The 27,856-nt window shown below is 62.0% G+C and overlaps 3 protein-coding genes across 4 annotated transcripts in view; 1 reads left to right on the top strand and 2 right to left on the bottom strand.

Annotated features, from left to right (window-relative positions):
* NIBAN2 (niban apoptosis regulator 2) overlaps positions 1-6,995 on the top strand; it is a 33,862-nt gene extending 26,867 nt beyond the window's left edge. The window contains exons 6-14 of the mRNA XM_075439521.1: positions 324-439; positions 523-627; positions 1,735-1,897; positions 2,319-2,506; positions 2,707-2,862; positions 3,451-3,567; positions 3,986-4,093; positions 4,209-4,320; positions 4,915-6,995. Coding sequence (XP_075295636.1) covers positions 324-439; positions 523-627; positions 1,735-1,897; positions 2,319-2,506; positions 2,707-2,862; positions 3,451-3,567; positions 3,986-4,093; positions 4,209-4,320; positions 4,915-5,780 — 1,931 coding nt within the window. The 3' untranslated portion in view covers positions 5,781-6,995. The remainder of the gene's footprint in view (positions 1-323; positions 440-522; positions 628-1,734; positions 1,898-2,318; positions 2,507-2,706; positions 2,863-3,450; positions 3,568-3,985; positions 4,094-4,208; positions 4,321-4,914) is intronic.
* On the bottom strand, positions 6,968-12,673 carry SLC31A2 (solute carrier family 31 member 2). Of its 2 annotated transcripts, none has more exons than XM_075439522.1 (4): positions 12,596-12,673; positions 9,474-9,540; positions 8,512-8,680; positions 6,968-7,916 (listed from the first exon to the last, which is right to left on the bottom strand). In XM_075439522.1, exons 1-4 carry the CDS (start codon positions 12,599-12,601, stop codon positions 7,748-7,750), a joined length of 411 nt encoding a protein of 136 aa, XP_075295637.1. In that variant the 5' UTR covers positions 12,602-12,673; the 3' UTR covers positions 6,968-7,747. The 2 variants fall into 2 exon arrangements, with proteins under 2 accessions (XP_075295637.1, XP_075295638.1); XM_075439523.1 differs by lacking the exon at positions 12,596-12,673 and adding an exon at positions 12,374-12,574.
* Positions 12,674-15,559: 2,886 nt separating this feature from the next.
* The window catches only part of LOC142363607 (uncharacterized), a 95,800-nt gene continuing 83,503 nt past the window's right edge, over positions 15,560-27,856 (bottom strand). The window contains exons 38-68 of the mRNA XM_075439323.1: positions 27,611-27,655; positions 27,145-27,252; positions 26,802-26,855; positions 26,440-26,493; positions 26,179-26,232; positions 25,837-25,944; positions 25,368-25,421; positions 24,961-25,068; positions 24,584-24,637; positions 24,396-24,449; positions 24,080-24,133; positions 23,612-23,665; positions 22,762-22,869; positions 22,493-22,546; positions 22,295-22,348; positions 21,947-22,000; positions 21,410-21,463; positions 21,195-21,248; positions 20,849-20,902; positions 20,103-20,156; positions 18,945-18,998; positions 18,812-18,865; positions 18,593-18,646; positions 18,454-18,471; positions 18,227-18,280; positions 17,990-18,052; positions 17,533-17,698; positions 17,099-17,205; positions 16,762-16,842; positions 16,302-16,490; positions 15,560-15,901 (exon numbers count right to left, since the gene is read on the bottom strand). Of these exons, the coding sequence (XP_075295438.1) occupies positions 15,752-15,901; positions 16,302-16,490; positions 16,762-16,842; positions 17,099-17,205; positions 17,533-17,698; positions 17,990-18,052; positions 18,227-18,280; positions 18,454-18,471; positions 18,593-18,646; positions 18,812-18,865; positions 18,945-18,998; positions 20,103-20,156; positions 20,849-20,902; positions 21,195-21,248; positions 21,410-21,463; positions 21,947-22,000; positions 22,295-22,348; positions 22,493-22,546; positions 22,762-22,869; positions 23,612-23,665; positions 24,080-24,133; positions 24,396-24,449; positions 24,584-24,637; positions 24,961-25,068; positions 25,368-25,421; positions 25,837-25,944; positions 26,179-26,232; positions 26,440-26,493; positions 26,802-26,855; positions 27,145-27,252; positions 27,611-27,655 (2,277 nt within the window). The 3' untranslated portion in view covers positions 15,560-15,751. The remainder of the gene's footprint in view (positions 15,902-16,301; positions 16,491-16,761; positions 16,843-17,098; positions 17,206-17,532; positions 17,699-17,989; positions 18,053-18,226; positions 18,281-18,453; positions 18,472-18,592; positions 18,647-18,811; positions 18,866-18,944; positions 18,999-20,102; positions 20,157-20,848; positions 20,903-21,194; positions 21,249-21,409; positions 21,464-21,946; positions 22,001-22,294; positions 22,349-22,492; positions 22,547-22,761; positions 22,870-23,611; positions 23,666-24,079; positions 24,134-24,395; positions 24,450-24,583; positions 24,638-24,960; positions 25,069-25,367; positions 25,422-25,836; positions 25,945-26,178; positions 26,233-26,439; positions 26,494-26,801; positions 26,856-27,144; positions 27,253-27,610; positions 27,656-27,856) is intronic.

Below are 27,856 nucleotides of genomic sequence, written 5' to 3'. Positions count from 1 at the left end.
CACTGAGCCCCCCCCTTCCTTGCCCATCCTGCTGAGCCCCTGCTCCTGGGTGCCTCCCTGCCCTTGGTCCAGCTCTGGAGGGGATCAGCCTGTGGACAGAGTGGGAAGCCCCCCCAGCCAGTGTCTGGGAGGCTGCTGCTCCCCACCCGGAGATGGGGGCTGGCATGGCATCCCCCAGTCCTGGTGACGGCCCTGGGCTCCTTGTGTGGGTCCGAGGGTGTGGGGGACATGGGGGACCCACTGTGAAGGTGGCTGGAGAGGCTGCTGGGCTGCCCCTCGCTCCCCATGCTGGGCTGCTCACTCGTCCCCTGTCCCCTCCCCAGGGATCTCCGAGGACTCCAAAGTGGAGGCTCCAGCCTTCACGGACGCCGTCCGCATGTACCGCCAGTCCAAGGAGCAGTACGGCACCTGGGACATGCTGTGCGGCAGCGAAACCCAGGTGAGGACCTGCCCCCCCTCCCCGGGGCTGGGCTGGGGGGGGTACGGGCTGAGCGGGGTCCCCAATGCCTCCTGTCTTCGCAGGTCCTGAGCAACCTGGTGATGGAGGAGCTGCTCCCCGAGCTGCGGACCGCCATCGGCCCCCGGCTGAAGGGCAAGGCTCAGGAACGCCAGCGGACCTGGATCCAGGTATGGGGCTGGGGATGCTGGGGGGGGTCATCGTCGCCTGCCCCCCCTCTGCCTGCGCTGCCTCTGCTTTGGGGGCTGCGTTGCCGTCTCCCTTCCCCGCCGGGCTCGGTGCCTGCCGGCTTCCCTGCCTGTCGCAGCCAGTGTCCCTCGCGTCGCCCCCTCTCCCGCCCCCCGACAAAGAAGCCGTCTTTATTCTCCGCTGTGGCTTTTTAAAGCTCCTCGTTGTGCCCCTGCGAGCAGCCCTGCCCATCCCTGCCTGCGCTGCCGCGTCCCTGGGGCGAGGGAAGCAAACAGGAGGAAGCCCAGCCCTGGAGCGGAGCCCGTCCTGGCTATATTTAGCAAGCCATTTTTAGAGCAGCACAGACTAAATCCAGCCTGGATCCTTGCAAAAGACCGAAGGCTGTTCAAAACTGACTGGTGAAATCTTAAAAGATGATAGATAATTACCACAAGGCTCCTAATGTGCCACTGGAGCAGGCTAAAAACGCACAAACACTGCTTCTTCGGTAGCTGCGGTCTCAGCTGCAAAGCTGGGAAGCCCAAGGGAGGGGGGAAGAGGGACGGGTCTCCCTCCTGCTGCCCCAAAATCACGGCGTTTGGCTGCAAAGTCAGCGTGAAGCCTCAGCGAGCGGCTCCGTCCCGCTCATGGCGTTGGTTCCTCAGACCCCAGGCAGGCTGAGCAGGGCAGGGCACAGCTTTCAAACAGGGTCAAGGGCACTCCCGCCCGGACGGCCAGCATCCCTGGACCACCAGCATCCCTGGACCACCAGCATCCCTGGACCTCTAACATCCCTGGACCACCAGCATCTCTGGACCACCAGCATCCCTAGACCTGCCCCAGGCAGGTTGGCTGATGGAGGCAGCGCTTGGCTCTGTGCCCATTGGGCACCACTTTGAAGCAGCTTCTGCACCATGGGGGTTTCATCTCACCCATCTGGGGTGTCCCTGGTGTGGAAAACCTACTGCCAGGCTGCGAGGACGGGTCCGGTCAGGGCGTGGGTGAAGGCTCAGCAGGTCCTGCAGGCATCTGCTGCTGAAGGTGATGGTTAGCGGGGGTGGCAGGAGGTGTGGGGGGAAGCTGACCACCCTGTCTCTCTTTCTTGCCAGATCTCAGATGCCGTCTATAGGATGGTCTACGAGCAGACCAAAGCCCAGTATGATGCAGCAATGGCAAAGTGTGAACAGGAGCGGCCCCAGATGGAAAGCACCATCCGCACGGACATGGACCAGATCATCACTTCGAAGGAGCACTTGGCCAGCAAGATCCGAGGTACAGCCCCGTGGGGAGATGTGGGGACATGGATGTGTGCAGCTGTGTCCGTGACCAGCTCCTGGTGTGGCATCACCACTGTTGCACCAAGGTGTGGCTGTTCCTGAGGTGCAGCGTGGCTCCTGCCAGCATGGCCTGGGACCCTTGGAGTGATGCCAGGAGCTGCAGTGGACAGGATGCATGTCCTCATTGTCCCAGGAGGTGGGGGACAAGGTGGACAGTGACGCCCCAAGCAAGGCAGTGGGGCAGGAACGGGTTCAATACAGACCGCTTGCATTGTCCTGCAAGTCTGGGAGACCTCTCCTGGAGGGATCTGGGGAGAGGGGCTGGTCCTCCTCCTAGGGTGGGTACAGGACCTGATTTGAAGAGCTGGAAGGGCAGGGGAGGAGCCTCACCATCTTTGTCCCCACTCTCTGCCCAGCATTCGTCCTCCCCAAAGCGGAGGTCTGTGTCCGTAACCATGTCCAGCCCTACATCTCCTCCATCCTGGAGGCCCTGATGACCCCCACAAGCCAGGGCTTTGCCGAGGTGCGGGAGGTATTCTTCAAAGAGGTGACGGACATGAACATGAACATCGTCAATGAAGGTGGTGTGGAGAAGCTGGCGGAGGTGAGACCTGGTGATGCTTCTTGCTGACTGGTGGGCTTGGGGGTGGTAGGGCCAGTCCTGGTGCCATCCCTGGTGTGGATGGCGCTGGAGAACCCCAGGCTGAGAAAATACATGGGTCTGAAGCCCATGTGGGGTGCCATGTCCCTGCCTCGACATGTGGTGAGGCTGTCCTGTCCTGCTGAGCTTGGCTTTATCCCCAGTACATGGAGAAGCTTTCCCGCCTGGCCTTCCACCCTGTGAAGATGCAGTCATGTTATGAGAAGATGGACCAGCTGAAACTGGAGGGTCTTCAGCAGCGGTTCGATGTCTCCAGCACATCTGTTTTCAAGCAGAGGGCCCAGATCCACATGAGACAGGTGGGATGGAGACTGGGGTCCTCCTGTGTGCCCCCAGCTGAGCGCAGAGGGCTGGGGAGCGGAGGCAGATGGGGAGACCAGGCTGGTCCAACCCAGGCAGGGATTTGGCCGGGATGTCTGTCCTATCTCAGGGACCTTCATGTTGTTGGGACCCAGCTAAGGGTGTGTGATGGATCTGGCCATCCCCTTCGGTCTTGAGCCCAAGCAGGGAGGGAGCCCACGGATGGGCAGCAGCGTGGGGCACCCTTCCAACATGGACTCAGCACCCAGGCTTGGGCGTCACAGCACAGCTGCCCCTTTGCCACAGAGCCCACTGGCACCAGCAAGGCCAGCAGCCCGATTCTGGGGTCTGATCCAGCCAAACCTGGAGTGAGGTCTAGAGGGGAGGAGATGCAAACCAGTTTTGGGCACCTTCCTTCCCCAGCACCCATGGTCCCCAGGGTGGAGCCCATGGGTGCCACGCCGGGATGCCAAGGACCTTGCTTGTGTGAAGGCTCATCTTGGTGTGGCAGTGCCCCAGAAGGGCCCCCTGCCCGCCCCCATGCTTGGTCCCTTTGAGTCCCCGTGACCGTCTGCCTCTGCTCACAGCAAATGGACGACGCCGTGCACACGTTCGAGACGCTGCTCCATCAGGAGCTGGGGAAGCTGCAGGGCAAAGATGACTTGTGCAAGTCCATCCAGCGCATCCTCGAGAGGGTGCTCAAGGTGAGGGGTGGCAGGTCAGGGGCTTTGGTGGCCTTCGGTGGCTTTAATCCAAGGGCCAGGATCCTGGGGAAGAGGACAGGAGTGACCTTTCTGATTTCAATAAAAGTTGTATGGGAAAATACATCTTTATACTGAGATTTTAATGCCTTTTGCTGGGATGTGGGGCAGGAGAGTGGGAAACCACCTGGGGGAACCAAGTCCCCTCTGACCACATTAAAAGCCACCCGGGGTTCAGACTGGCCCAAAAATGCTCCTGCAGTGGAGGAGCTGGCTCTTACCTGGGAACTGGCTGCAGAGAAGGATGCGAGGGGCAGAGGAGCCTGCTCGTGCCCTTGCAGTTGGGTCTGGGGGCAGGCAAACCCCGGGGGGCTACCAGCCCGTGCCCTTGTTGACCCGGGGCTGCCCTCTTGCCCTGCAGAAATATGACTACGACAGCAGCACCGTGCGGAAGAAGTTCTTCAGGGAGGCCCTGCTGCAGATCACCATCCCCTTCCTGCTGAAAAAGCTGGCGCCGACCTGCAAGGGGGTAAGAGGGCAAGGTCTGGGGTGGGGGGGGAAGGACCACCACAGCCTGCGGAGGGGCTGGAGCAGCCCTCCCTCCCTCCCGTCCCCCCGGCTGAGTGGCCTCTCCCCCGCGGCAGGAGTTAGCCAAGTTTCAGGAGCTGATCTTCGAGGACTTTGCCAGCTTCATCCTGGTGGAGAACACTTACGAGGAGGTTGTGCTGCAGTCGGTGATGAAAGACATCATGCAAGGTAGGGTGCCACGGCGCCGGGGAGCCTGCACCCACTCAGCTCGGAGCCCCGGGGGGCTCCGGCACCCTGGGGTGGGTGATGGGTGCTGGGTGGCATCAGTGTAAGTGGAGCCTGGGATCAGCAGCACCTGGAGGGCTCATGCTGGGTGCTGGGGACCTCAGGAGGAGAGGGTGACCCCATGCAGGGTGCTGGGGGCTGTAGAAAGAGGGGGAGTCTCCATGCAGGGGCTTGTACAAGGAGGGTGTGACCCCAGAGCAGGGTGCTGGGGGCTGTATAAGGAGGGGGAGACCCCACGCTGGGGGCTGTACAAGGAGGGGGTGACCCCAAGGCAGGGTGTTGGGGGCTGTGTAAGGAGGGGGAGACCCCATGCTGGGGGCTGTACAAGGAGGGGTGACCCTGTGCAGGGAGCTGGGGGCTGTACCAGGAGCAGCTTTCCCACCTGGCCTTCCCACTGGCAGCGCTGAGCGGTGGGTGGGATGCTGAACCCTCTGCCCAGCTCCAGACACCTCTCCCTGCACCCTACACCCATGGGGAGGACTGGGAGAGGTACCCCCGCGCCCGCAGCCCATCTGACGCCTCTCTCGCTGTCCCCAGCTGTGAAGGAGGCGGCCGTGCAGCGGAAGCACAACCTGTACCGCGACAGCATGGTGATGCACAACAGCGATCCCAACCTGCACCTCCTGGGCGAGGGCATCCCCATCGACTGGGGCGAGGAGTACAGCGGGCAGCCCGAGGCCGAGCCGGCCGCCGACAAGCGCCGCAGGGCCAAGCAAGTGGTGTCGGTGATCCAGGACGACGAGGGGGTCCTGCCCTACGAGGTGGGTGCTGAGGTGCTGCTGCAGCCCGGCTCCCCGGAGCCGCGGAAGCCGGAGGAGCCGGACCCTGGGGCACCGCCGAGCTCCCCGGATGGGGTGAAGGAGATCCAGGAGGAGCTGGCGAAGGAGAACCTTGGGGACGGCGCTGAGACAGAGGAGCGGCTGACGAACGGTACCGACGCTGCACGAGAGAGCGGGGCCACCGAGGAGGTGGCAGGGTCTGTCCCAGGTGATGTCCCCCCGCAAGGGCCAACCAGTGAGGGGGACGGGGCGATCCACACCACGCCGGCATCGCCCGCGCCTGGAGCTGAAGCCCCATCAGGGGCTGGGGTGCAACATGCCGCACCGGCATCCCCCATGCTGGCATCCCCCATGCCCGGAGCCAATGTCCCATCGGAGGCCAGCGTGCAACACCCCGCACCGGCGTCACCCAAGCCCAGAGCCGATGTCCCATCAGAGGCCAAGGTGCCCCACACCACATCAGCATCACCGAGAGCCGCGACCCCATCACCGGCTGCCAGCACGGCTTGCCACCAGCCCAGTGACAAGGAGACGGGCGAGATGGCCCCCCCGGGCAGCAAGTGCAGCCCCCCGCAGCCCACGGGCACGACAGAGAGCTTCGAGGGGGTGCAGACTGAGTTCTAGCCCCCGGCACCCCCCCCGCCCCGCCGTGAACTGGCCCCGGTGATGCCGGGGGTTAGGGTAGGGGGAACAGGACCCGCTGCGCTGCTGGGGATGGAGAGTGGCGCCGCGGGAGAGGGGTGGGATGGGAAATGCCGAGACCTTATTGCCTAGCTGGGGAGGGGGGGTCCCCGCTGCTGCGCCGGGCTGGCCACAGCCAAGTGGTCCTGCTGGGTCGGACTGGGGGAGGCCCCCGGCCCAGCACGGGGCACCCCCTGCGCTCTGCTCTCTCCTTCTTCTGCCTTAATTTTCTGTTCTACTGAAGAGATGCTTTATCTGCCCCCCCAGCACGAGTGCCTGGGGCCGGCACGAGCCCCGCTGCGGCTGGGTGTGCAGGGTGCTCCCGGCTGCCCCAGCTGCCCCAACCCGGGGGGGGTTCTCCTGGGAGCCTGCCCACCATCCCACCCAGCCGGCTCCGGGAGTGATGGAGAACGTGGGACGATGGAAAACGTGACGGCGGGCAGGGGCACGGCAGGGACACAGCAACGCCGGGTGGCTCGAACCGCTGCCGACGGGCCAAGAGCTGGGGCAGGCGTGAGCTCACAGCACCCACCCTCAGCCACCCTCACCCCGGGGTCTTCCAGCAGCTATTTAAGTTCAGCTAAAAAACTTAGAGGGGGAGGTGGCACTCCCGCCGTGTCTCCAGCTTTGCCAGGCAGGACCGGGCTGCGGCCGGGCTCAGGCTCGCCCCGCGGCAGCGGGACCCCAGCTCTCGCCCTCCGGAGCTCCCCAGCACCACGCAGGGTTGATTTCTCCGGCTCTCCGGGTTTTGGCACCTGGGGTGATGGTCAAGCAAAGAGCTGGGGCCTGAGCAGCGGTGTGCTGGCACCCCCAGCAGCCCTGCCTGCCGTGGGGAGGGGGACGGGACCCACGCAGCCCCCACGCAGCCATGCTGAAAGCCCCGGAGCTGGTGGGGGGTGGCAGGACTCGGGAGCGTGAGACACGCGGGTGGGTGCACGGCGCAGGGACCAGCACCCCGCTGCTCGCCTGTATTTTAGGTGCCGCTGTTTCTGCCTCTGAAGGGGGGTGCCCAGCCTAACCCACTCCGGGAGGCCCCCCAAAGTGCCTTGCTTTGGGAACTTAAAACCTGTCTCTTCCAGGATATTTTATTAAGAAAGTTATACAAAAGTTTTAAAATATGCTTATAATAATTAATAAAATGGAAAAGCTTTATTTAAAGCCAGAGGAGACTGTCCTCATTCCTGAACCTCCCCCCTGAGGCTGTGCTGGAGGGGTCGGGCTGGGGATCCCCACTGTGACCGGGGCGGGGGTCACATCCTGAGACCCCCCCAGCAGCAACACGAGCCAGGAGCCAACCAACCAAGATGATTTTTATTAAAAGGGGTGTCCCAGGGAAGCAGCAAGAGGCACCCACAGCAGCAGCCTCCCCTCGGCACGGCCACGCCGACGGCTCAGGGGCTGCTCCGACCCCACCCCTGAAGCACTGTGGGGAAGGGGCGGGGGGGGGGGGGGCAGCAGGACCCCCTTATCCCCAGAAGGCACTGTGTGAAGAGGGGCTTGGTGCAGGGCAGCTCTGGGCAGGGGGTGCCTGTCCCCAACACGTCCCCTTCCCCAGCAGGTCACCAGACCATTCCCGTTCCAGCCAGGATGAATCCCTCAAAAAATGGCAGGGGGAAGGAAATGCCCGGCACCCCCCCACCATCCTCACCCGGCCGAAGCTCTCTGAGAGCTGGGGGACAGCCACCAGCCGAGGACGGTGACAGCACGGCAGAGCGCTGTCCAGGGGGCTCCCCTTGCCCAGCGCCTCCCCACCGGCGTCGGGGCAGCACCGAGGGTCCCCATGGCGAGCCCCTGGGGTGCTGCGTCCTGCACAGCACGGCGACGAGGACAGACCCAGCAGAAGTGACAGCAGCTATTCCAGACAAAGTCGCAGGAGGTGTGGAGCACGTCACCCACCATCCCGGGGGTGCCTAGCCCCGACCCAGCAGGGGGTACACCACGAAATAGCCCAGCGTGGAGCCCGCGATGGCCCCGAGGAAGATCCAGGCGTTGTAGGACATGACGGCCAGCATCACCATGTAGCCCAGCACCACCTGCACCACGTGGAACAGCGTCTGGCCGACGTGGTACCGAAACCACCTGAGGACGAAGGTGGGAAACCCCATCAGCGAGGGGCTGGGGCAGCCCCCTCCCCATCAGCATCCTGGAGCGGCCAGAGATGGGTTTGGAGAGCGGGGTGAGGGATGGGGGCTGCAAACGGCGCAGGGGGAAATCCCTCTCCGAAGGAACAGGGAGGGTGTTACTCAGAGGCTGGCAGGAAGAGCAGCCTCAGGCACGGTCTGGGATTAAATGCAAGAGTCAAAACCCAGGGCTTGGCTCCAATGGCTTGTGCTGGGAAGGAGATGCCCGGGCCAGCCTTGCTGGGGTGCCTGAGCCGCTGCTCATGCCCCTACCCGAGCCACGAGGACCCTCCTGCACCCACGCTGGCTCCCGGGGCAATGTGACTATTGAAGGCAGCTGAAAAACACCCTGGGCATCACCCAAAGCACCTGGAGAGGCCGGGATGCTCCTGGGGCCACCTCCTGAGCCTGTCCACAGCCCCCTTCCCTGGGAGCCTGCTCCTCCACGGCTGCCTCTTTACAGCCCTTCTCCCCTCCCGCGCCGGCCCAGCGGCCACACAGCCGTCCCCGAGCCCCGCCGTGGCCCCGTGAAGCCCGAGGGGACCCTGCGGTACCTGCCCTGCGTGGGGCCGGTGCCCCCCTCCTCCGACTCCGCCAGCGACTCCCGGCTGAGGCTGCGGGGCAGAGCCAGCAGCGCCCGCCGCAGCAGCACGGCTTTGCCCATCTTGACGGCTTCATAAAGCACGGAGAGCAGCAGGATCACCAGCACCGAGAGAGCCATCCCTGCAGGAGAAACGCCCCGCCGCTGCCCGTCGCCGCGCGATGGTGGGAGAGGGGCTGCGGGGGTGATGGGCTGGGGGCAGCGGGTCCCGGCACGGAGCACTTGGGTGTATCCATGGGATAAGGTGGGGGGAACGGAGGGCTCCTGGGATTGGGGTTGGGCTGGAGCGAGAGGCAGCAGGTTTGTGAAATATTGGGAAATGGTGTATTTAGCCCAATTTCCCCTCTGAATTCCCAGAGAATATTTTGCGGGGGAGGGGGTTGCTCTGAAAAAAATGAGCATCTTTGGATCGACTCCACAAAAATGTAGGGGTTAAAATACGATGCTGGGACAGTAACTGAAATAAGAGTGTAAAAGAAAACTGGAATCTGAGCCATCACTGAGTGACCGGGGGGGTTGGCAGGCCTGGGTGGGGGGAACACGTCTCCCACACCTCTCTGACCGCTGCTCTCGGCCTGGGAGGATCGGCCCCTGCCCGGGGCATTACCAGGGCATGGCACGGCTCATCGGGGTAGGAGAGGGTCAGCCAAAACCCTCCAAGCTCTGGGGCGAGGGGTGCGTGGAGCCATCACGGCTCTGCCCTGACCCCCCCCAACCATGCAGCAAGAGCCCCAGCGTTAACGCTGGGCGGGGGCCCTGCTCTCCCCGCTCCCAGCCCATCGCCATCACTGCGCCCGCCAGAAAGGCAAAGCCACCGTTCGGTTCTCTGCCCCGCATCCTTCTCCCCGGGTGGAAAGCACGGACGGACGGACGGGCAGCCAGACGGATGGGGCCGGGCGGGGGCTGGCAGCCTACCTGCAGGCGTGTGGACGCTCCAGAAGTCAAAGAGCAGCACCGCCGTGTCCGAGAAGTAGAAAGACATCTGGAAGAGAGACAGAGGGGAGGGCAGCGCTTGGAACCGGCTCGGGGTGATGGGCACCTTCAGCGGCCCCACGCACCCCCCCACCCCGCCCCGGCGCTGATGCTCAGCCGGGGTTTTACCAAATGGCACAATCATTTTTCCCCAATTTTTGAAACGGGAAGAGGAACTTGCACTGAAAATCACAGTCACGCTGACCGGGCTTAACTCCTCCCCTGACTTCTAGCAGGACAACTGTCACCTCCAGCAGCAGCTCCTGTGGCAAGGAAAGCCAGAGCTTGCCCCCGCGACAGAGACGAGCCCAGGACTTCGTTAGCCAGAGCTGAGAAGGGGAGGGAGGCTCCATGGGAGACAGACGGTGGCCAGAGCCCAGCCACCCCCCGCTCTCCTCTGCCTCCCAAGGGTTTCTCTCGCATTGCCGGGACGGGCCAAAGCACCCAGAGCCACCAGCGGGACGGCGATAGGTGCCGGGGCGGCCGGTCCGGGGATGCCTCCCTGGCAGAGGAGCATCAGGCCAAGCACTGTCCGTCTGTCCGACCTGGGGCTGCCGGGACCCACAAAGGCATCAAATCCCTTCTTCACCGCGCTGAAACAGGAGGAGCGAGCATCGCCCTCGCGTAACGACCCCAGCTACAGAGCTGCTCCCACAGCTGCTCCGTCTGCCTCCTTTTACCATAAAAAAATGGAATCGTGTGGGGTGTTTTTTTTCCTATTCCCTTTGGTCAATCTCTCCGGGCAGCGTTCGCGGGGCTCGTGCCCTCTCTGCCGCACCGAGCGGGCTCTGGCCGCGCGTCCCCGCCATTACTGACACCAGCAGATGCGGCGGCCAGAAATACCATCCAATACCCGGGCGTCCAGCCGCGGCCGGCCTCTAATTACACCCTTCGGCTGCTCATTACCCACAGCACATTAGCATCTGTAATTGGCTCACTCTTTTAAGAATCCTTTGGCAACAGATTAACGATAATTAGCCTTTAAATTAAGCTGGTTCTCCTTTGCAGGCTCCACCCACAAGTCTGCAGCGCCGTGTAAACAGGGGGTAACTATTTCAGGACGAGGGAACAGCAGATCCCGGCAGATGATCCCCTCGCTGCACCAGGTCTCCCAGCCCGGGGTGAAGCCACGTGTCTTCGGGTACCTCAGCGTGGCCGTGAGGCCAAAACGATGCTCCTCGGGCCACCGGCCCCTCGCTCCTCTCCTACAGCGATGCTACAGCGTGATTTCTCCAGGGAGAGCATAGAATCACAAAATGGTTTACGTTGGAAGGGACCTTAAAGATCATCTGGTTCAACCCCCCTGCCATAAGCAGGGACATCTTCCACCAGCCCAGGGTGCTCAAAGCCCCGTCCAACCTGGCCTTGAACCCTGCCAGGGAGGGGGCAGCCACAGCTTCTCTGGGCAGCCTGGGCCAGGGCCCCACCACCTTCATAATGAAGAATTTCTTCCTAATATCTAATCTCAATCTGCCCTCTTTTAATTTACAGCCGTTCCCCCTTGTCCTATCACTACACACCCTTGTGCAAAGCCCCTCTCCACCCTTCCTGCAGGCCCCTTCAGGCACTGGCAGCTGCTCTAAAGTCACCCTGGAGCCTTTTCTTCTCCAGGCTGAACAGCCCCAACTCCCTCAGCCTGTCCCCGTAGGAGAGGTGCTCCAGCCCTCGGATCATCTCCGTGGCCTCCTCTGGACCCAGTCCAACACATCCACGTCCTTCTGATGTTGGGGGCTCCAGAGCTGGACGCAGGACTCCAGGTGGGGTCTCACGAGAGGGGAGTAAAGGGGCAGAATCCCACCCATCTTGCTGGCTGAGATGCGGTGTGCGAAGTCCAAGAGAGCAAGCCCTAAAATTCTCCACGATCTTTGCGAGTGGGGAATTACGCTGCCCAGGGACATTGGTCGGAGGGACGCGGTCGTGTCCTCGCCCACCTGCCCACGCAGCAGGGACTCAGCAGGCGCCCAGGCAGGGCTGCGCCCAGCTCCTCCTCCGCGCCTCGCAGGTATTTATTTGCACACGCAAATGAAGCTGCTGAAAAACATCCTGTGCTGCCTCCTTCGCTGCCCCGGTTGCTCCTCGACGCGCCCAACAGCCCTTCGGGCACGGCCAGGTCCCCGTCCCCAGCCCTCCGCGGCATCTCCAGCGAGGTGCAGGGGTGCGCAGCCCCTGCTCGCGTGCACAGCGTGTGCGTCTCACAGCTCAGCCCGCTGCAGTCTGGGGGTCACTCCCTGGCGCCAAGCGAGCAGCCAGCGGTGCCCGCGCGGAGCAGTGTCGGGGTGCCCAGTGCACCCCAGCCTGCTGCTCCGGTCCGACTGGGACAGCCGGCCCCGCACGCCGGGACGAGCCTGCCTTCCCGCGGCACCCCGACCCCCAGCTTGCCCGAAAGCTCGACGAGCGGGACGCCGTCCCCGGGGACACGGTGGCCCGGGGGGGTGACCCCACGTCGCCACGCTCCGTGGAGCTGCCCCTCGCAGGGACGCTGGCCACGGGGGGCTGCTGCCAGCGAGTGGGGGGTAGCGTTAAACATCGCGTCCCAGCTCGAGGCGTGAAGCCACCCTGCGCCGGGGTGACAACGGTCTCGGGCCTGCGCCGGGACCCGAGCTCCCGCTGCAAGCCCGCACCCACCGCAGAACCTCTGTGGGCGACGGGAGAGCCTTCACGGCGCGCGCACAGCAGCGCGGGGTGTGAGGACGGACGGACGGATGGACAGACAGCTGGACGGACAGACAGACGGATAGATGGACAGACAGATGAGAGGACAGACAGACGGACAGATGGACAGACAGATGAGAGGACAGACAGATAGATGGACAGACGGACGGACAGACGGACGGACAGCTCACCGGAGCCACCGCTGCTGCTGGGATTGGGGGGGGGGAAGCGTGGCAAAGGAGGAGCCGGGGGCGCAGCTCTGGCGGGAGGGCGATGCCGAAGCCCCCCCGCAGCGCCCGCCCGCAGCGAGGTGCGGGCTGTCAGGGGCCGTTTGCGGGAGCAGCGGGGCCGTGTCCGCGCCGCACACCCGGCCCCGCCGCCCGGGACCCCCCGCCCCCCCCAGCCCGGCTCACCTGCATGGCGGCGGTGCGGGGCCCGGCCCGGCTCGGCTCCCCCGTCCGGTCGCGGGCCGTGACGCGCGGCGCGGGGCTCCCCGGGAGCTGTAGTGCGGGGGGGGGGGCGGGAGCGCGCGGGGGCGGGGACAGTCCGCGTGTCTGTGCGTCCGTCCCCTCACCCCCCCCCGCACCCTCCGCCCGGCTCAGCATCGCGGGGGGAGGGGGGCAGAAGGGCCCGATCCCCGCGGGGCTTCGCGTCCCCTCGACTCCTCGCTCCATCCCGACCTCGCTCCCTCCCAGGATCCCAGCACGGCAGGGTTGGCAGGGCCCTCTGTGGGTCACCCAGCCCAGCCCCTCCCAAGCAGGGTCACCCAGAGCAGGCTGCACAGCACCGCGTCCAGGCGGGGCTGGAATATCTCCAGAGAAGGAGACTCCACAGCCTCCTTGGGCAGCCTGGGCCAGGGCTCCATCACCCTCAGAGGGAAGAAGTTCTTCCTCATGTTCAGACGGAACTTCCTCGGCTTCAGTTTGTGCCCATTGCCCCTTGTCCTGTTGCTGGGCACCACTGGAAAGAGTCTGGCCCCATCCTCCTGACCCCCACCCTGCAGATATTTAGAGGCATTTCTAAGGTCCCCTCTCAGCCTTCTCTTCTCCAGGCTGAACAAGCCCAGCTCCCTCAGCCTTTCCTCGTAGCAGAGATACTCCACTAGCCCAAGGCCCCTCAAAGCCTTCACGAGTGTTTCTGCCGGTTTTTCCCACAGCAGTGGGGTAGCACCGAGCCTTTCCACCCCCCGCTGCCCTGCCGCTGCCAAACGCAGTGCGTACTTCCCCCCCCCCCCCCAGCCTTTCCCGGAGAGAAGCAGGACAGACCAAAGGGCAACGTCGCTTCGCAGCTGTGGCTTTGCCAAGAGCGTGCAGGTGCTCGCTCCTTGCTGGCAGCCTCTGGCCATCTCCATGCCATGGGGGAGCAGAGGGATGGAGGGCTAGAGCTGCCTCTGCCTCCATCTCCCCAAGCGCAAACGGGTGCTGGCACCCACCAAGGCACCCAGCGCCTGCCAGCCAGTTTATGGGGAAGAACTACAGGGATGCAGCAGAAACACCACTTTTGGGAGGGAGTATATGTTTCCTTATGGCCAGAGAGGGGGAAGTGGAGTTATTCAGGCTGCATTTGCTGCTTGCATTAAGAACACACTACTTCTCTTTAAAATCTTCCCTCAAAAGTTTCCACCAAAAATGGACACACAATCTTTTTGGCAGCTGAAGCTCCTCCAGGTTGTGGCCAGCAGGGTCAGTGGGCGAGATGAGGTGTGGACTATGCGTGCCCCTTTCCTCCTTTGCAAAAATGCAGCGGAAAATGCTGCCAAAATGAGCAACTTGTGAAAAAAAAAAAAAAAAAAAAAATTAATTCTACTGTGAAATGATGTTGTATTTGCTGTCACATAACAGTCTGCTCCACTTCTCTGCCCAGGATCTAACATGCGCCTTGAGTTCGAATTTGATTTTCCCTCTGCGATCTGCTGCGTTGGGTCTCTCACACCAGCACCCAGCACCCACAGGCGGTGCAGACCCCTTGGCCTGACCCCCTGCCTGCGCTGCGGGAGCCGAGCAGCAACCCCCTGCTCCCGGCCCCAGATGGCTCCTCTTCCCCTCCCACCTCCCCATGGGGAAGGGCAGCGTCGGCATGGCCGGGAGGGGGTTTTGGCTGCACCGTGACGATGCACCCATGTGTCCCCACGGCTGGCTGCAGGCCAGGGGACATCGCCGAGGGGGGATCTGGCAGGGGTAGGGGCAGCTTTGGGGGATCTGGACCAGGACTGGCATCACGCCCGCACAGGGCAGAGCTGGGGGTGGTTTTACAGAGGGGTGCCCCACACAACAACCAGAGTATTGCAGCAAGTAGAAATTCAATGCCAGAGCAGAAAAACCCTTTTCAAGCTCAGTCCCTGCCTGGAGGTGGGCGTTGGCTGCCCCGTGTCCCCCTTGGCCGGCATGGCTGGTGACACACACAGAGCACAGCAGGGACCCCATGAGAAATGCTGCACTGGGGACCGCGCTAGCAAAGAGCACTACGGCTCGCACACACCGTTTGGTGTCACTTAAACCCCTCCTGGGGGACTGTGACCCCCAGAAAGCGTCACCTGCGGCTCTCCTTGACCCCCCGGTGCAGCGTACAGCTGGGCTGCTCCACCGGCATCGATGCCCAACCTCACCCGGACACGACGCGGACAGCCTGGGTGAGACCCCAAGCAGCAAAGGGTGCTGAGAAAACCAGGGGTGCAGCACGATGCCAGCTGACTTCTGGGGGTCTTGGGGCTGGGCACCAGAGGAACGGGGGTGCTGGTACTCCAGCTATGGCTTAGGTGCCACATGTAAAGCCCTCTGCCCTCAGGACTCGGAGCCAAGCAGCCCAGCGACAGCGGGACGGTTAGAGGCGAGGGAAACACCGCTGGGAATAACAAAAATAAAGCGATGAGCCGAAGGGCTTCAGTTCCTGCCCCTGCCCGACCAGAGAGACGCTGCCGTGTAGCCATGGTCTTGCTGCAGCACCCGGCTCGACACCACTGAAGACCCTCCGACCCACACAGGAGGTGCAGACCCGACACAGAGCCACGATTCTGGGGGGTTTGTGCTCTTCACCTCTTCCCAGTCGCTGATGCCTGGCTGGGCTGGCAGACGCCGAGGGCAGCAGCCTGCGGTTGCTTTGCCCCACGGAGAGCAGGGAGCACGGGGGCTGCCCGGTTCGCAGCCCCGGCCCAGAGGCTCGAAGCATTTGTGCACTTGACCAAGGCAAAGCAGAGCCCCTTTCCCTCCCCTTCTCCCAAATTTGCAGTATGTTTGTTTGTGTTTTTTCTTTAGCAGACAGCTCGCAGTGTTTACAATTATACGAGCCTCCCCCAATCAGTCATTAAATTAGCACCTTCTCAGAGACAGATATATATATAATATATATATAATTTATAGAGAAATGACTTTTGTAAACAATATTCTTCTACTCCAGAAGGAAGTGTAGTCCGTGGCGTAATGCAGCTACAAACACGTATCTCAAAAAGAGGACCGGCAGCTCCAGGGAGTGGGTGGGAGCTCTGTGCCACCCCCAGCCTCCACGCGTGTCCCCAGTGGGATGGTTCTTGGGTGGGGAGGGAACCGGCTGGCTCGGTTTGGGTGTTACCAGTTTCAGCTGAAGCAAACCGGTCCGACTGTGAAACCAAACTGGTGCGAGGCGTCGCCGTTGTGAAAGACGGCCAGGTCACGCAGCGGCAGCAGGGAGAGCTCCTCCGTGGTGAACTGGAAGATGGTGTCGGTGATGGAGGACTCGTTGTCCAGCTGAAATGAGCACGAGGAGCAGCTCAGTGGCACTGAAGGACCCTCTCGGAGCACCCACTGTCCGCTTCGCTACTCTGGTTGCTCCATGATGCACCCAACAGCCCTGGGGCATGGCCAGGTCTCCAGCCCCAGCCCTTTGTGGCTCCTCCAGGGAGGTGGCTTTCCCCGTGTCCCATGTCCCCACCACATCCCAGCTCCCCAAGAGCAGGGCAGGTCCTTAGGCCCATGGAGAGGATGCTCTCCATCCCCATCCCGCCACGTGAACCCTCATCCCCCAGGTCTAGCCCAAACCCTGGGGGTGCAAATACATGCCGGGGGGTTCTGCAAATATCAGGGGGCTCCGCAAATGTCAGGAGGCTCTTCCAGGCACAGAAAAGGGTCCAGCCAGGGCCAGGCTTACCTCGCAGCCTTGCAGGCTGGCTGCATAGGTCTGCTCCCGGGAGTCGGCCAGGAAGCGGATTTCCTTCTCCAGCTGGGGCTGACCCCGCTCCGGGGCCGGTCTGCAGGAGTAGGAGACCTTCTGGGTGGCCAGGCTGCTGTGCAGGCGGAGGAAGCGGAGCTGCACCGGGCTGGCCCCCGCGTACTCCAGCTGCAGGGGCAACAAGAGAGAGAAAACCGGGCAGCGGGGGCTGCTTGGAGGGGTCTGTGCTCCCCCGAGTCGAAAACTGGACGGGATGCAGCCCTCTGCTAAAGCACTGGTTGGGATTTTCTTGCACAAGGAGATGTCACATCCCACTGTGCACAGCCAGTGGGAGCCTGTGCCTGGGTGTTGCCCCCTCATAGCGGGTGAGGCACTAGGAGACCCCAGGCCCCATGAGATGGGCTTTGTGTCTCCTCAGCTCTCCTGGCTGGCCACTCACCAAGAAGCCCCCAGGCAGGGCGCTGAACCACTCAAAGGTGTCCTCGGAGGTGTAGGCGCTCAGCCAAGCCTTGATGGGGACCTGCGGGGAGTGGGGACAGTGGCACCGCCAGGACAAGGAGCCAGCCACCCATGAGGGTGACCTGTCCCTGCAGCCTCGTCACACACCGTGACCGGGATCCTCACCCGGAACTGCTCCAACAGCTGCCTGTCATGGCAGCGGTCACCATGGCAAGCGACTGGTCACACCGTCCCTCTCCAGCCCCACCAACCCCCGTCCTCACCCGCCCCAAGGGGTAACACGGGGCTGAAGCTGCCCCGTGAAAGTCACCCCATACCTGGTTGTGAATGGGGGCTATGCAGGTCTCACCCCCCGCCGTGAAGTTGCAGAAAGCCACCAGTGCATCCTGGGGGCTGCCCTGGTTGGGGTCAATGTAGTATTGCCCTGGAGGGAGGCAGAGGGGGGCTCCTGGCACCCGGGTTTTGGCACAGGGAGGATGCCACGTGGTGCCATCACAGCTCAGCTCATGGCACATCCCTGGCTGCAACCTCTGTCCTCCTGGGATGCAGCCTGGCTGCCATCCCATTGCTCCACGGATGCCCATGAAACCCAGCTGAGCTCGTCCCCCAAACCCTCATCCCTTCCTAATCGCAAAGAGCTGCCTGTCCCCCTGCGTTGGCCCGGGACCCGGCCAGCCCTCCCTGTGACAGCATGGGGAGGGCTAGCCAGATCCTGGGCCAATGCAGGAGGACCCAATGTGCACCCCAGTACCGTCAGGCAGGCTGGGGTGAGCCAGCAGCAGCTCCTGGCAGGTGGCCGCCGGGTTGGTTTTGGTGCCATTGGGGTGCTCGACGAGGGCTTGCAGCTCCCGGCTCAGGGTGTCCAGCAGAGCCCAGACCGCAGTGTAATTCAGGTGGTTGGAGGGATAAATTAGGTGCTGAAAAAAAAGAGGGGAATATAACCAAGTCAGCATTAGTCCCCTGTCTTATTTTGGCCAGAAGAGTCATCAGGTACTCAGGGAGGGGATGGGGCATGCCGGGGACAAGGACAAGCGTGATGGGAGAGGGATTAACCGTATCTGCTTGCTCTTTGTGCAAGGACCTTGGTCCTTGCGCATAAAGGACCTCAGAAGCAGTGGGACATGGGACAGCATCACTGTCAGCCCCTTCCCTCCCCGGGTGGCACCCACCAAAGCAGGGATGGGAAGCCCTCGTCCCCATGCACTCACCCGCAGCTCCTCCCCGGACAGCATCAGCGGGGGTCCGCTGGGACCAGGGGGGCCGGCGAGACCCTGGGTGACAGTGACAATGCTGGTGACGTTGGCTGCTGCCCACGAGTCGCAGCTCCTCCAACAGTGCCAGCAGCCAGCCAGCCCCACGGCACAGCTCGGCAGGACCTCGCTGCCAAATTTGGGGGAGCAAGGGACCCAAATTTTGGCACGGGGAGCATTAGCGGCTCCACTTACCGGCAGCCCCGGCGTGCCCCTGGGTCCCGGCAGCCCCGGGAAGCCTTTCAACCCCTGCCGAAGGACGAGGCGGAGGAGGGAAGAAAAGCAAGGTGACGGGATGCTGCCATGCTGGGCGGCACCCCAGGGTGCTCCCCTGGGCCACCCTGCACCCCAGGGAGAGGGCAGGAGGGGAGGGTGCCCTAAGGCAGGGCTCAGCCCCACTCCAGGGACTCCCCCCTACTTACTTTGGGTCCAGACAAGCCCTGGAAGAGAAGGACATGACCCAGCTATGAGCGAGGCAGGCAGGATCGAAGCCCCATCCCAGCATCACCCCCACGGGGCTGGGAGCGAACCCCAAACCTGCCAGGAGGGCGAAGGACTCACCGGTGTCCCGGGGATGCCCGGGTGTCCCCGTGGGCCAGGGGGGCCAGTGTCACCCTGAAAAGACACCAGAGGAGGTCAGGGCACTGCATGGAGCATCCCCCAGCCCTATGTCTTTCTACAAACCAGCCCCTTTCCCAGGTGGATTTTGCACGTAAAAATGAGGAATTCATCCCAAATATTCATCTCGATTCCTGCCATTCCACCCAACCCTGCCCTTACCTGCTGTCCCTTGGGTCCCGGCCTCCCAGGGACGCCATGGGGTCCCAGCTTGCCCTAGGAGACATGGCAGGGTGTCAAACAGGGTGACAAGGGACGATGGGGAGGGAGGAAAAGAACAAAACCCCTCACGCACCTTGAATCCATCATCCCCTTGCTGGCCCAGGTTGCCAACGCTGCCCTTCTCACCCTAGGAGAGAGACAGGCAGAGTTTTGGTGGCAAAGAGGAGGGTAGAAACCCCCCAGGACACCAGCCCGGGCAGGGGGCTCTGCCGAGGTGGGTGGGTGTCCAGAACCCTGCTCTGGTGGTATTTCTTCCAGTAGGCAATAGAGGTTTTGCTTGCTGCCAGACCGTGGCAGGAGATACCTGTCTAGGGACATTTCCCCAGTCCAAACCTCTCCTGGCCTCCAGCAAATGGCTGGAAATGGGAAATTTCCTGTTATGGCTGGCTGCAAAATTTCTGAAAAAAACCCCCACCAAAGCCTTTTGATTTGGCAGAATTCTCTGTGCCCATACTGCTGGGGCAGGGGGAGGTGTGACGGAGCCTCTGCCTCCCCTGCTCAGCTGCAAAGGCAAAACTGAAAGTATTTTATCCCAGACTGAAATGTAGTTCAAGCAAACCTCGGAAGTTCCCAGGAAATCTTTTGAGAAGATAAAGAAAATTCCTCGTGCGCTGAAATCTGGTGTAGCAGGGGAAGAAACCCCAGCAGCTGCCCGCAGCCTCCCCTCTGCCTGCTCTCCCAGGCTCTGGCCTCGCTGAACACCCTGGACTTTAGTTTCTGCCATTGCTCTTTTGACTTACAATAAATTTAAAGCTTTATTTATTATCGGGGTTTCTTTTTCCTGAAGGCTGCAAGCAACTACCCGCCACCAGGGTCTGCCTGTCGCTCTTGTTTATGGCCTTGCGGCTGACGGATGGGGCCGTGAGGATGCGCTTGGCTCCTCGGGCCAAGGCTGGATCCATCGGCTCATCAGTAACAGCACAGAGGAGGGTCGTGCTCCTGCTGCGTCAGCGTCAGTGCTGAGAGCAGGGGATTAAAAAAACCGCACATGCCGCTGCTTGCAGCTCCAGGAGGATGGAGAGGCTGGGAAAGGACCCGGTTTTGGAGAAAGTCTAGAAGGTCCCATCTCCCAGCATCGGGGGACACAGCGGTCAACCCCCAACGAAGGATGCTGCAGTGATCAGGGTTCAAGAAGAGGGGAATAAGTGATTGTAACCAGCAAATTAAATGTTAGCTGTGCCCAGAGTCCTCACTGTGCCCAGGGCTCAGGTGCCCGGTGCGTGTCACCCACCTTGTGTCCTTTCGGTCCGAGGTCTCCTTTCATGCCCTTCAGCCCTGGGATGCCCTAAGAGAGAAACGATGCAGCACTGCATCACCCTGCGGCTGAGCGGCCCCCCGTCTGCTCGCCACAACTAAGGTTACCACAGGGATTCTGAGAATTTCAGGTAGTTTTAGAAACTTTGAGGCACTTCTCATCAAATCTTTGATTTTTGCTTTCGGGAAGATCCCTCAGCAAACCCCATTAAAAAATGCAGTTCAGGTCCCTTGGCTGTTTACAGAACACCCTGGCTTTGTTTTGTGAAGTTTCCAAAGCTGGTATCTTTATTTTAAAGAGAGAAAAAAAAAAGCTCCAGTAATTAAAAAAACATTGGAGTAGTTTTTTTGGCTGATACTGGCTGCTGCAGTGCAGCTGGTCCCTCCAGCCACGGCATTTCTCTGGGAACATGGGCACGGCCCGGCTCGAGACAGTCCTCTGCAAGCGCTCGGCACTGCCAGGCATCAGACACTCAACTGCGGAGGGAAGCCTCTAGAAAAACATGTTGGAAATTATCTGACTGCACACGCACTGCTGGGATGCCGATCTGGGAGGAGAAGGCAAGGAGAGATGGATGAACGATGGATAGATGAAACACCCAGAAGCTTCACTCGTTTTAAACGGGTCTCTGGTGCAGTTGTTTGTGGAGCTGCATTGCTGGTTGTACCCACAGGGGCCAAACAGGGAGCACGAGCACCCCGAGCCTCCGAGCTAATACTCACGTAGGGTCCTTGGGGGCCCTGAGGTCCTGCTGGTCCCTCGTCACCTGGGTTGCCCTGGAATGCAAGAGTGAGAGACCCTGGCTGCTGTGCCCAGCTGTGCGGCACCAGAGCAAGGTAGGAGCGATGCCCTGGTGCCTCTTGCAGGGAGAGCAGCCCATGGGGGCTGGGGGTGTGGGAGACCCCCGCTCGGGCTGGAGGGGACTGGGGACACAGAGCCCTCCAGCTACGTGATGCCCCTGTATTAGCTTATTCTTTTTTAACCAGGGGGCTTGGGCAGGTGGGAGCACCCCTCAGCTGCCAAGGGTGCCAAAGCAGCCCTCGCCCCGATGGGGCAAAGCCAACCTACCTTGGGTCCCTGGGGGCCTCTCAGGGGCCGCTGGCCCGCCTTGCCTCGCTTGCCCTGGGAACGACAGAATAAACACTCACAAGCAATTCAAGCCTGCTAAAGACACCGAGCCAGTCACCCCCAGTAAAGCGGGGCCCCTCTGCAAGACCTCCGTGGGCTCCAAACATCACCCCGTGCCTCCCACCACCCAGCACAGGGACAACGGTGCCATTTACCCGTCTGCCAGCTTCTCCAGGAACCCCTTCTTTGCCTTCACGCCCCACATCGCCCTGGGGGAAGAGATGGGGGATGTGGGTCACCAGCAGCCCGGCCACATCCTGGACCGCGAAAAAGGGGCTGCTGCTTGTGTGGAGATGGAGACACAGCTTTGGCACTGTGAGACCCTGGGGACGGACACCAAGGTCACAAGGCAGGGCCTGGCCAGTGAAGGGGAGGTCCCCTATCCTCCCCCCAAGGGGAGCAGAGCCAGGAGGGAGGCAGCTCTGCGAGGCTGGAGGGGCTGAGCTGGGGAGAACTGCCAGCCCCTCACCCAAAAATCAGCCAGGGCAGCCCAAGGGCATCTCAGGGCTTCGTGTGTGTCAGGCACCGACGCGCGGTTGCCTTTACAGCAGGGGGATAGAGGTCCCCCCAGGGCGATTCCCCCTGATTTCTCTCCATAGACCCACAATGGGACTGACCAGCTCAGGCTTGGCCACCCCATACCCAGAGGCCTGTCCCCCTCGGATGCCATCCTCAGAGGATTCCAGAGGTACCTTTTCTCCTTTGCGACCTTTCCGCCCTTTAGGACCGGCTTGTCCCGGAGACCCCTAAAATCCCAAAGGAGAAGGAAACCCCTCTGTTAAGGATGCTGTGCCAGGGATGTCCCCTCCCGGGCTCCCTCCTCGCTCTCGCCGCAGCGCGCACAGGAGGATGCTCCAAGCTGGAGTCTCCATTTGGGGTTTTTGCCCGTCTCTGGAGCAGGCTGGGCAGAGCGGGGCCGCGGGGGTGTTTCATGGGGAGCAGGAGGTGATGCCCGCATGAGAACTCGCTGCCGCCGGGAGGTCCCAGCACCCCGCTGCCTGCGCCCGGGCGCACCAGGACGGCCCCGTCCCACTCCTCACCGTTTGCCCTGGTTGTCCCGGCTTGCCCGACTCCCCTTTTGCACCCGCCAGGCCCTAGGAATGAAAACAAAACTCAACCCAGCTTCGAAAAAGAAGCTCCAGTGTTATTCCCCCAAACCCCGGGCAGGCTGTTGGAACTGCGCAGACTGGGCTGCGAGAACAGCGGTGGCAGCGGGGCAAGCAGAGGAGCCCACTCACCTCGGTGCCGCTCAGCCCCGCGGCTCCAGCTTCGCCTGGTGGCCCGAGAGGACCCTGGGTTCATTTGGGGACAAAACACAGAGCTGGCATCAGCTCCAAGTGATCTGGGGGAAGGCAGGAGGGCGAGTACAAAGCCGGCTGCCTTGTCCTGGGGTCTGGACTGGGGCTGTTCCCCCCAGGGACCTCTGGGGCCAGCACTGTGCTAGGAGGGCCACCCCAAGGGGATGGGGGATGTCCCCTGCCCGTCCCCAAATGCGGAGAGGAGTTACCTGCCGGCCCGGCTCTCCCTTGGCACCCGCTGCTCCTCTGGCTCCGTCGCGCCCAGCATAGCCCCGGAGCCCAGGGATGCCCGCTGGTCCCCGGGCACCCGCTGCGCCCTGCCGAGCACACAGACCGGGCGGCCGCTCACCCCCCGGCCGAGCAGCCGCCCCTTGAGGGGCTTCAGCTGCACGGAGCGAGGGCTCTCGCCACCTGCTTTGCAAGTTCTCCTAGAGCTTCTTGCCCGTCCCGACCTCTCCCAACAAAAGCAGCCACCTGAGTTACGGATACGTCTTGCCCGGGCAGGGTGGCACCACAGCATGGGAAAACGGAGGTGCCAATGGGATTTATCCTGCAGCCGAGTGCAGGGCATCGATAAAACACCTGCGGCTCTGTGCACACCAGGACCACCACCATAAAATGCATCTTGGGGTAGCACAAGTGCTCCTGAGCACAGGGCGATTCCTGGAGCCCTCCGACCTCACGGACACTCGTGGGTTCGCTCTGCAGGAGCAGGGGAGCAGGAAGCCAAAAGCCCTGGACCTGCGTCAGGCAGACTCCGACAGCCGAGCGGTCATTGCACAACGGCCGTGGGACTTGCGCACAGTTTTTAATAGCTGTATTAAAACGCATTTATGGAGCTTTGGCTCCAGGGAAACCAAGGAAACGATGATTCAGTTACAAAGACGTTGCAGGGCAGGACCCAGGAGACACAGCCCGGCACTCGGGCTGGCAGAGCTCGCTTTGCGGGCACCCCTCCAGCCAAGACCCAGCCCCAGCCCCAGGCTCTGCTGCTCCATCACCAGATGCCACCAAACCTCTTTCCCAGGGAAGTTTTGCTGGGGCAGGGCTGGTACTCACAGCCGGACCGGGCTTGCCGCTGTCTCCCTTGACTCCGTCATCTCCAGCGAGGCCCTGCAGCAACGTTGGGGGTTTAGAATCAGCCTGTCACCACCATGTGCTTCATGCTTAGGCCCTTCGCAGGTATTTTAAGCATCCTCTCCCTCGTACCATGTTCAGCTGGCCAAGACACATGCCCAGGGAACCCGCGGGGAGTGGATGTGATGCGATAGCAGGAGCGGGTCTTCCACAAGGCATCCCTGGGTGCCAGACCAAAACGGTCTGATTTTTGGGATGGGAGCATGTAAGTACCTCCTGGGAATGTGCCAAGATGTGAGGCATTAAAAGCCCTTCCTCACCCCTGAGCCCCCTGGCCTGGGCAGTCAAGGGGCAATAAATCCTCTGGGCTTTGGTTTGTACTGGGAATGGTGAAGCACTGGGAAAGCCTTTGAGAGCTCCTGGCTCTACAAGATCCCGGGGCATCAGTACCTCTAATCCAGCAGCACCAGTGGGTCCGTTCATGCCTCGTGGCCCTGGATCTCCCTGGGGAAGAGGAGGAAAGAGCTCTGTCTCCAGCAAACCCCTTCCTGGCCTTGTTGATTTTGGATCTCAGGCAACAAGGCAGAGAGTGTCCCATGGCAGGTCCTCCAGGTCACCAGCCTATCCAGATCTGACCCAGCTCCTCCACCACAGCTGGCCCCACCATGTGCCCCACCAGCCAGAGGGGGAAAGCAGAGCTTGGGAAAAGACCAGAAAAAGGCATTTCACCCAGAGAAGAAGGGTTGGGGCAATCACCCTGCCGTACCTTTGCTCCCTCAGGACCGTCGAACCCAGGAGGACCTCGGAGACCGGTCCCACCCTGTTCAGGGCACAAGCAAAGGAGCCCCATTGATTCAACCCTGCCCAGTGGTCCCAGTCACAGCCATGTCCCCCCGCCTGTCACGCCAGGTCCATGATCAGCCAAAACGGGAGGAGGGACACGAGCTGACTTACAAAGCGTCCTCTGGCTCCAGCAGGTCCCACAGCTCCAGTGACACCAACCTGGCCCTGGGACAGAGTGGAAGACGTGCTCAGCTGAGTCCCAGCCCTGGGGCAGGGGGATGGAGTTTGGCCGGAGGCAGCATCAACCCAGACTACCCAGCAAGTCCAAACTGTCCCTTTGTACCAATAAGACTCAATTTTGGTGTCATGAGACATGAAATTGAGATCTCCTATAGAGATTTGCCACTTCCTAGTATTTTCTGCAGCTCCCAGAGCCCAAGGTTTCCCGCCTGGGGTGAACTCCGCTCCTTGGCACCCAGCACCCAGCTGCCAGCCTGAGGGGACACCGTGAGCCCAGGGGCTGAGGAAGCCCCTCTCTCTGTACTTGCCAGCAAACCTTCTTGGCCCTTCTCTCCCTTAAGGCCTTTTTCTCCAATTTCCCCCGTAGCAGCTCCAGGGCCAGGTGCTCCAGGAGGGCCCCTGGGGCCAGTGTCACCCTGCTCAGGGACGGAGACAGAGGTGTCATCACAAAGAAGAAAAAGGAATAGCAATTAAAAGAGCTTCTGCGTGGAGACAATGTGTTTCACCCTCTCAGTGGGACAGAAGTTCACCCTAGGGTGCTCAGGAGAGGTGCTGATGCCAGGTCTGAGTCCTGCACCTCCAATGGTCCTCAGCCATGGGGACACACCTGTCCTGCTTCTGCTCCCACCATGAGAAATGGAGCAGCGGAGGCTGAGCAGGCTACAGGAGTCCCCAAGGTGCTGCAAGGAGAGACAGAGTTAGAGGTGCTCCTCACCTTCTGTCCCTGTGGCCCTGGCTCGCCCGGGTCTCCAGCATCACCAGTGTCACCCTGCCCGGAGGGAAAATATCGGCATCAGATGCAGTGGCTGCTCCCCAGCCTCATCCCAGGGCGGGTTCAGAGCTGAGCTCTGACTTCCACGGGCTGCCCCACCCTCCTCTGGCCAGGATTTTGGTGCTGGGTAAGAGACGGTGCCACAGCTTCGCCTCTACCACGTCACTCCCAGCCGTGATCCACGCCAGCACAAAAGCGAGCGAGCACAAACTATGGAGCACAGCCAAGCAGCAGCTCCCCCAACAAGGGGACCCCAAAGCATCAGCCCCCACCTTCCACGGGGGCACCTCAGCCTGTCTGTGGCGAAGCCATAGCACGGGCAGCTGTCCAGAGCCAGCGCGCCGGCTGGCACACCTCTCCTGTCCTCCTCCCGTCCCCATCCCTGGCAGGGGACGCTGGCGGGCACACCTACCTCCTTTCCTGGCTCCCCAGGTCTCCCCGGCAGCCCCTCTGGCCCATCGTCCCCTGGCTCCCCGGGACCCCCTGTGACGCCCAGAGGTCCACAGGTCCCTGCCTCTCCCTGGACAGGATGAAGACAACCAGCGTTATTCCTGGCTGACTTTTCCAGCTGACTCTGGCTCTGCCCTCCAGTATTTTTCACCACACAGCAGCCCCAGTTGTCCTTGTATCAAAGCTTCGAGGGGATCTGGACCCTCCCACCCAGCAACAGAAATCCCCAGGCGTGAGGATGCTGGGGGGGTGGGAATTTCAAAAAGCCCGCTGGTACCACCCCCAGCACCCAGCGGGCACCGACCTGCTCGCCTTTGGGCCCCGGCTCACCCTCTGCTCCCGGCGGTCCCGGTGGTCCCTGGGGAGGAAACACATAGCCCAGCCCTAGCACAGCTCATCTACCCCGCGCTGCACAAAGGCTTCGCAGACGCAGCTTTAACCTTCTGGGTTAGCTGAGGATCAGCAACCTCCTGCCTTCAGGTCCCACCCCTGGAGAAGGCAGGCAGGGAGAGGCAGCTGGAGCAGCCCCAGCCGAGGGCAGGACAGGGATCCCCAGCTGATGTACCTGCTCGCCATCCAGCCCGCTGACACCAGATCCCCCGGGATCTCCTGCGTCACCCTGCCAGAGAACACACGCACATTAGGACAGGCAGCCGTGGTGGTTCTCCACTTAGCTCCTCTGCACACCCCACTGCCCTGACCCCCTGCAGGAGGGCTTGCAAGGGTCTTCTCCCACCTTGCACCAGCCACATAAATCCCCATCGCACTGGGCAGAGCCAGTGTCCAAACTGGAAGGAGTGCTTGCCCCTACAGCCCAGGGGAGCAAAACCCCTCTTTGGGCAAGCCGAGCGAGCCCAAGGCTCTGCCTGGGCAGCTCCTGACTCACGGGGCCGGCAAGGGGAACCAAACCACCTCCTCCGTCCTTACCTTCTCTCCTCTCATCCCCGAGGGCCCGTCAGATCCATTTGGACCTTCCTGTCCCTGCAAACAAACAGTCCACATCAGCAGCAAGGCATTGCCTTAACTCAGGAGGCCTTCGCAGCTCCTGAGCGTGCGTGGCAGAGGCTGGGATGCCCCAGCACACCACGTCCCCATGGACAGAGAAACCACTTGCCAGCATCTCAAGACCCCTTGCACAAGCTTCCCTTTTCCTTCCCTTCCCGCAGGTGCTTTTGGGAGCTCCCCAAAAGCACTGCACCTGCAAAATTCCTGCACCCTGAGGCAGGAGGTTGTGCTGGGCATCGATCGAAGGAGCCCCATCTGCACTCACCGGGTACCCAGACGGGCCAGCAGCACCAGCCACTCCAGGAGCCCCCGTTTCTCCTGCCAAGCCAGGCTTCCCAGGAACACCGTCCAGCCCTCGCGTGCCAGGAATGCCCTGCAAGGCCAAAAGGCCAATTAGGCACCCCGAAACACAGCGCAGGGTGCAGCTCCGGGTAGGGCAATGGCAGTGGGAGCCCCGTGCCTGAAGCAGCTGGGCCACCACAGGGTCTGCAAGGTACCACCTGCTCTTGGTGGGTACCAGTGCCTCATTGCTGCAGGCGCAGCTCGACATTGCTGTCCCCGTACCCGACTTGTCACCACCCAGCTTCCCATACAGGGTTTGGGTCACCCTCTGCCCCATGACCAGCCTGGGGATGAAGCTGACTCCAGAGCCCACCTATTTTTCATCCCATGAGACATCACCCAACTTCAGCCTACGGAGCATCTCTGCAAGCTAAAGCTCTCCCACTTACAGGCAGCCCTGGAAGCCCTCGAGGACCTGGGTCTCCTGCTCTGCCCTGAAACAAGAAGGACGCTCAGCAGTGTGGTCATAGCAAGGAGGCACAGGGGACCCCGAGCAGGGTGAGGCTTTGCTTGGACAATCCCTGTGTGCCCGGGCCACCTCAACCATGTCCGTGCAGCATCAGGACGAAACCCAGCCAACAACAAGCGGGACCAGGGTCCTGCCTGCTCCCGCAAAGGCGTCTGGGGATCCGTGC

This window comes from Opisthocomus hoazin, chromosome 19 (genome assembly GCF_030867145.1).
Source record: "Opisthocomus hoazin isolate bOpiHoa1 chromosome 19, bOpiHoa1.hap1, whole genome shotgun sequence".
NCBI classification, from domain to species: Eukaryota; Metazoa; Chordata; class Aves; order Opisthocomiformes; family Opisthocomidae; genus Opisthocomus; species Opisthocomus hoazin.
The sequence above is the reverse complement of the archived record's forward strand: the minus strand, read 5'-3'. Positions and strand labels throughout refer to the sequence as shown.

What these genes read in the sequence shown, in the direction of transcription:
- SLC31A2 (XM_075439522.1), bottom strand. An exon ending in GAGCGTCCACACGCCTGCAG is followed by an intron (nt 8,681 to 9,473) that starts GTAGGCTGCCAG and finishes TTTCTCCTGCAG; the next exon opens with GGATGGCTCTCTCGGTGCTG. An exon ending in ACCGGCCCCACGCAGGGCAG is followed by an intron (nt 7,917 to 8,511) that starts GTACCGCAGGGT and finishes CTTCGTCCTCAG; the next exon opens with GTGGTTTCGGTACCACGTCG.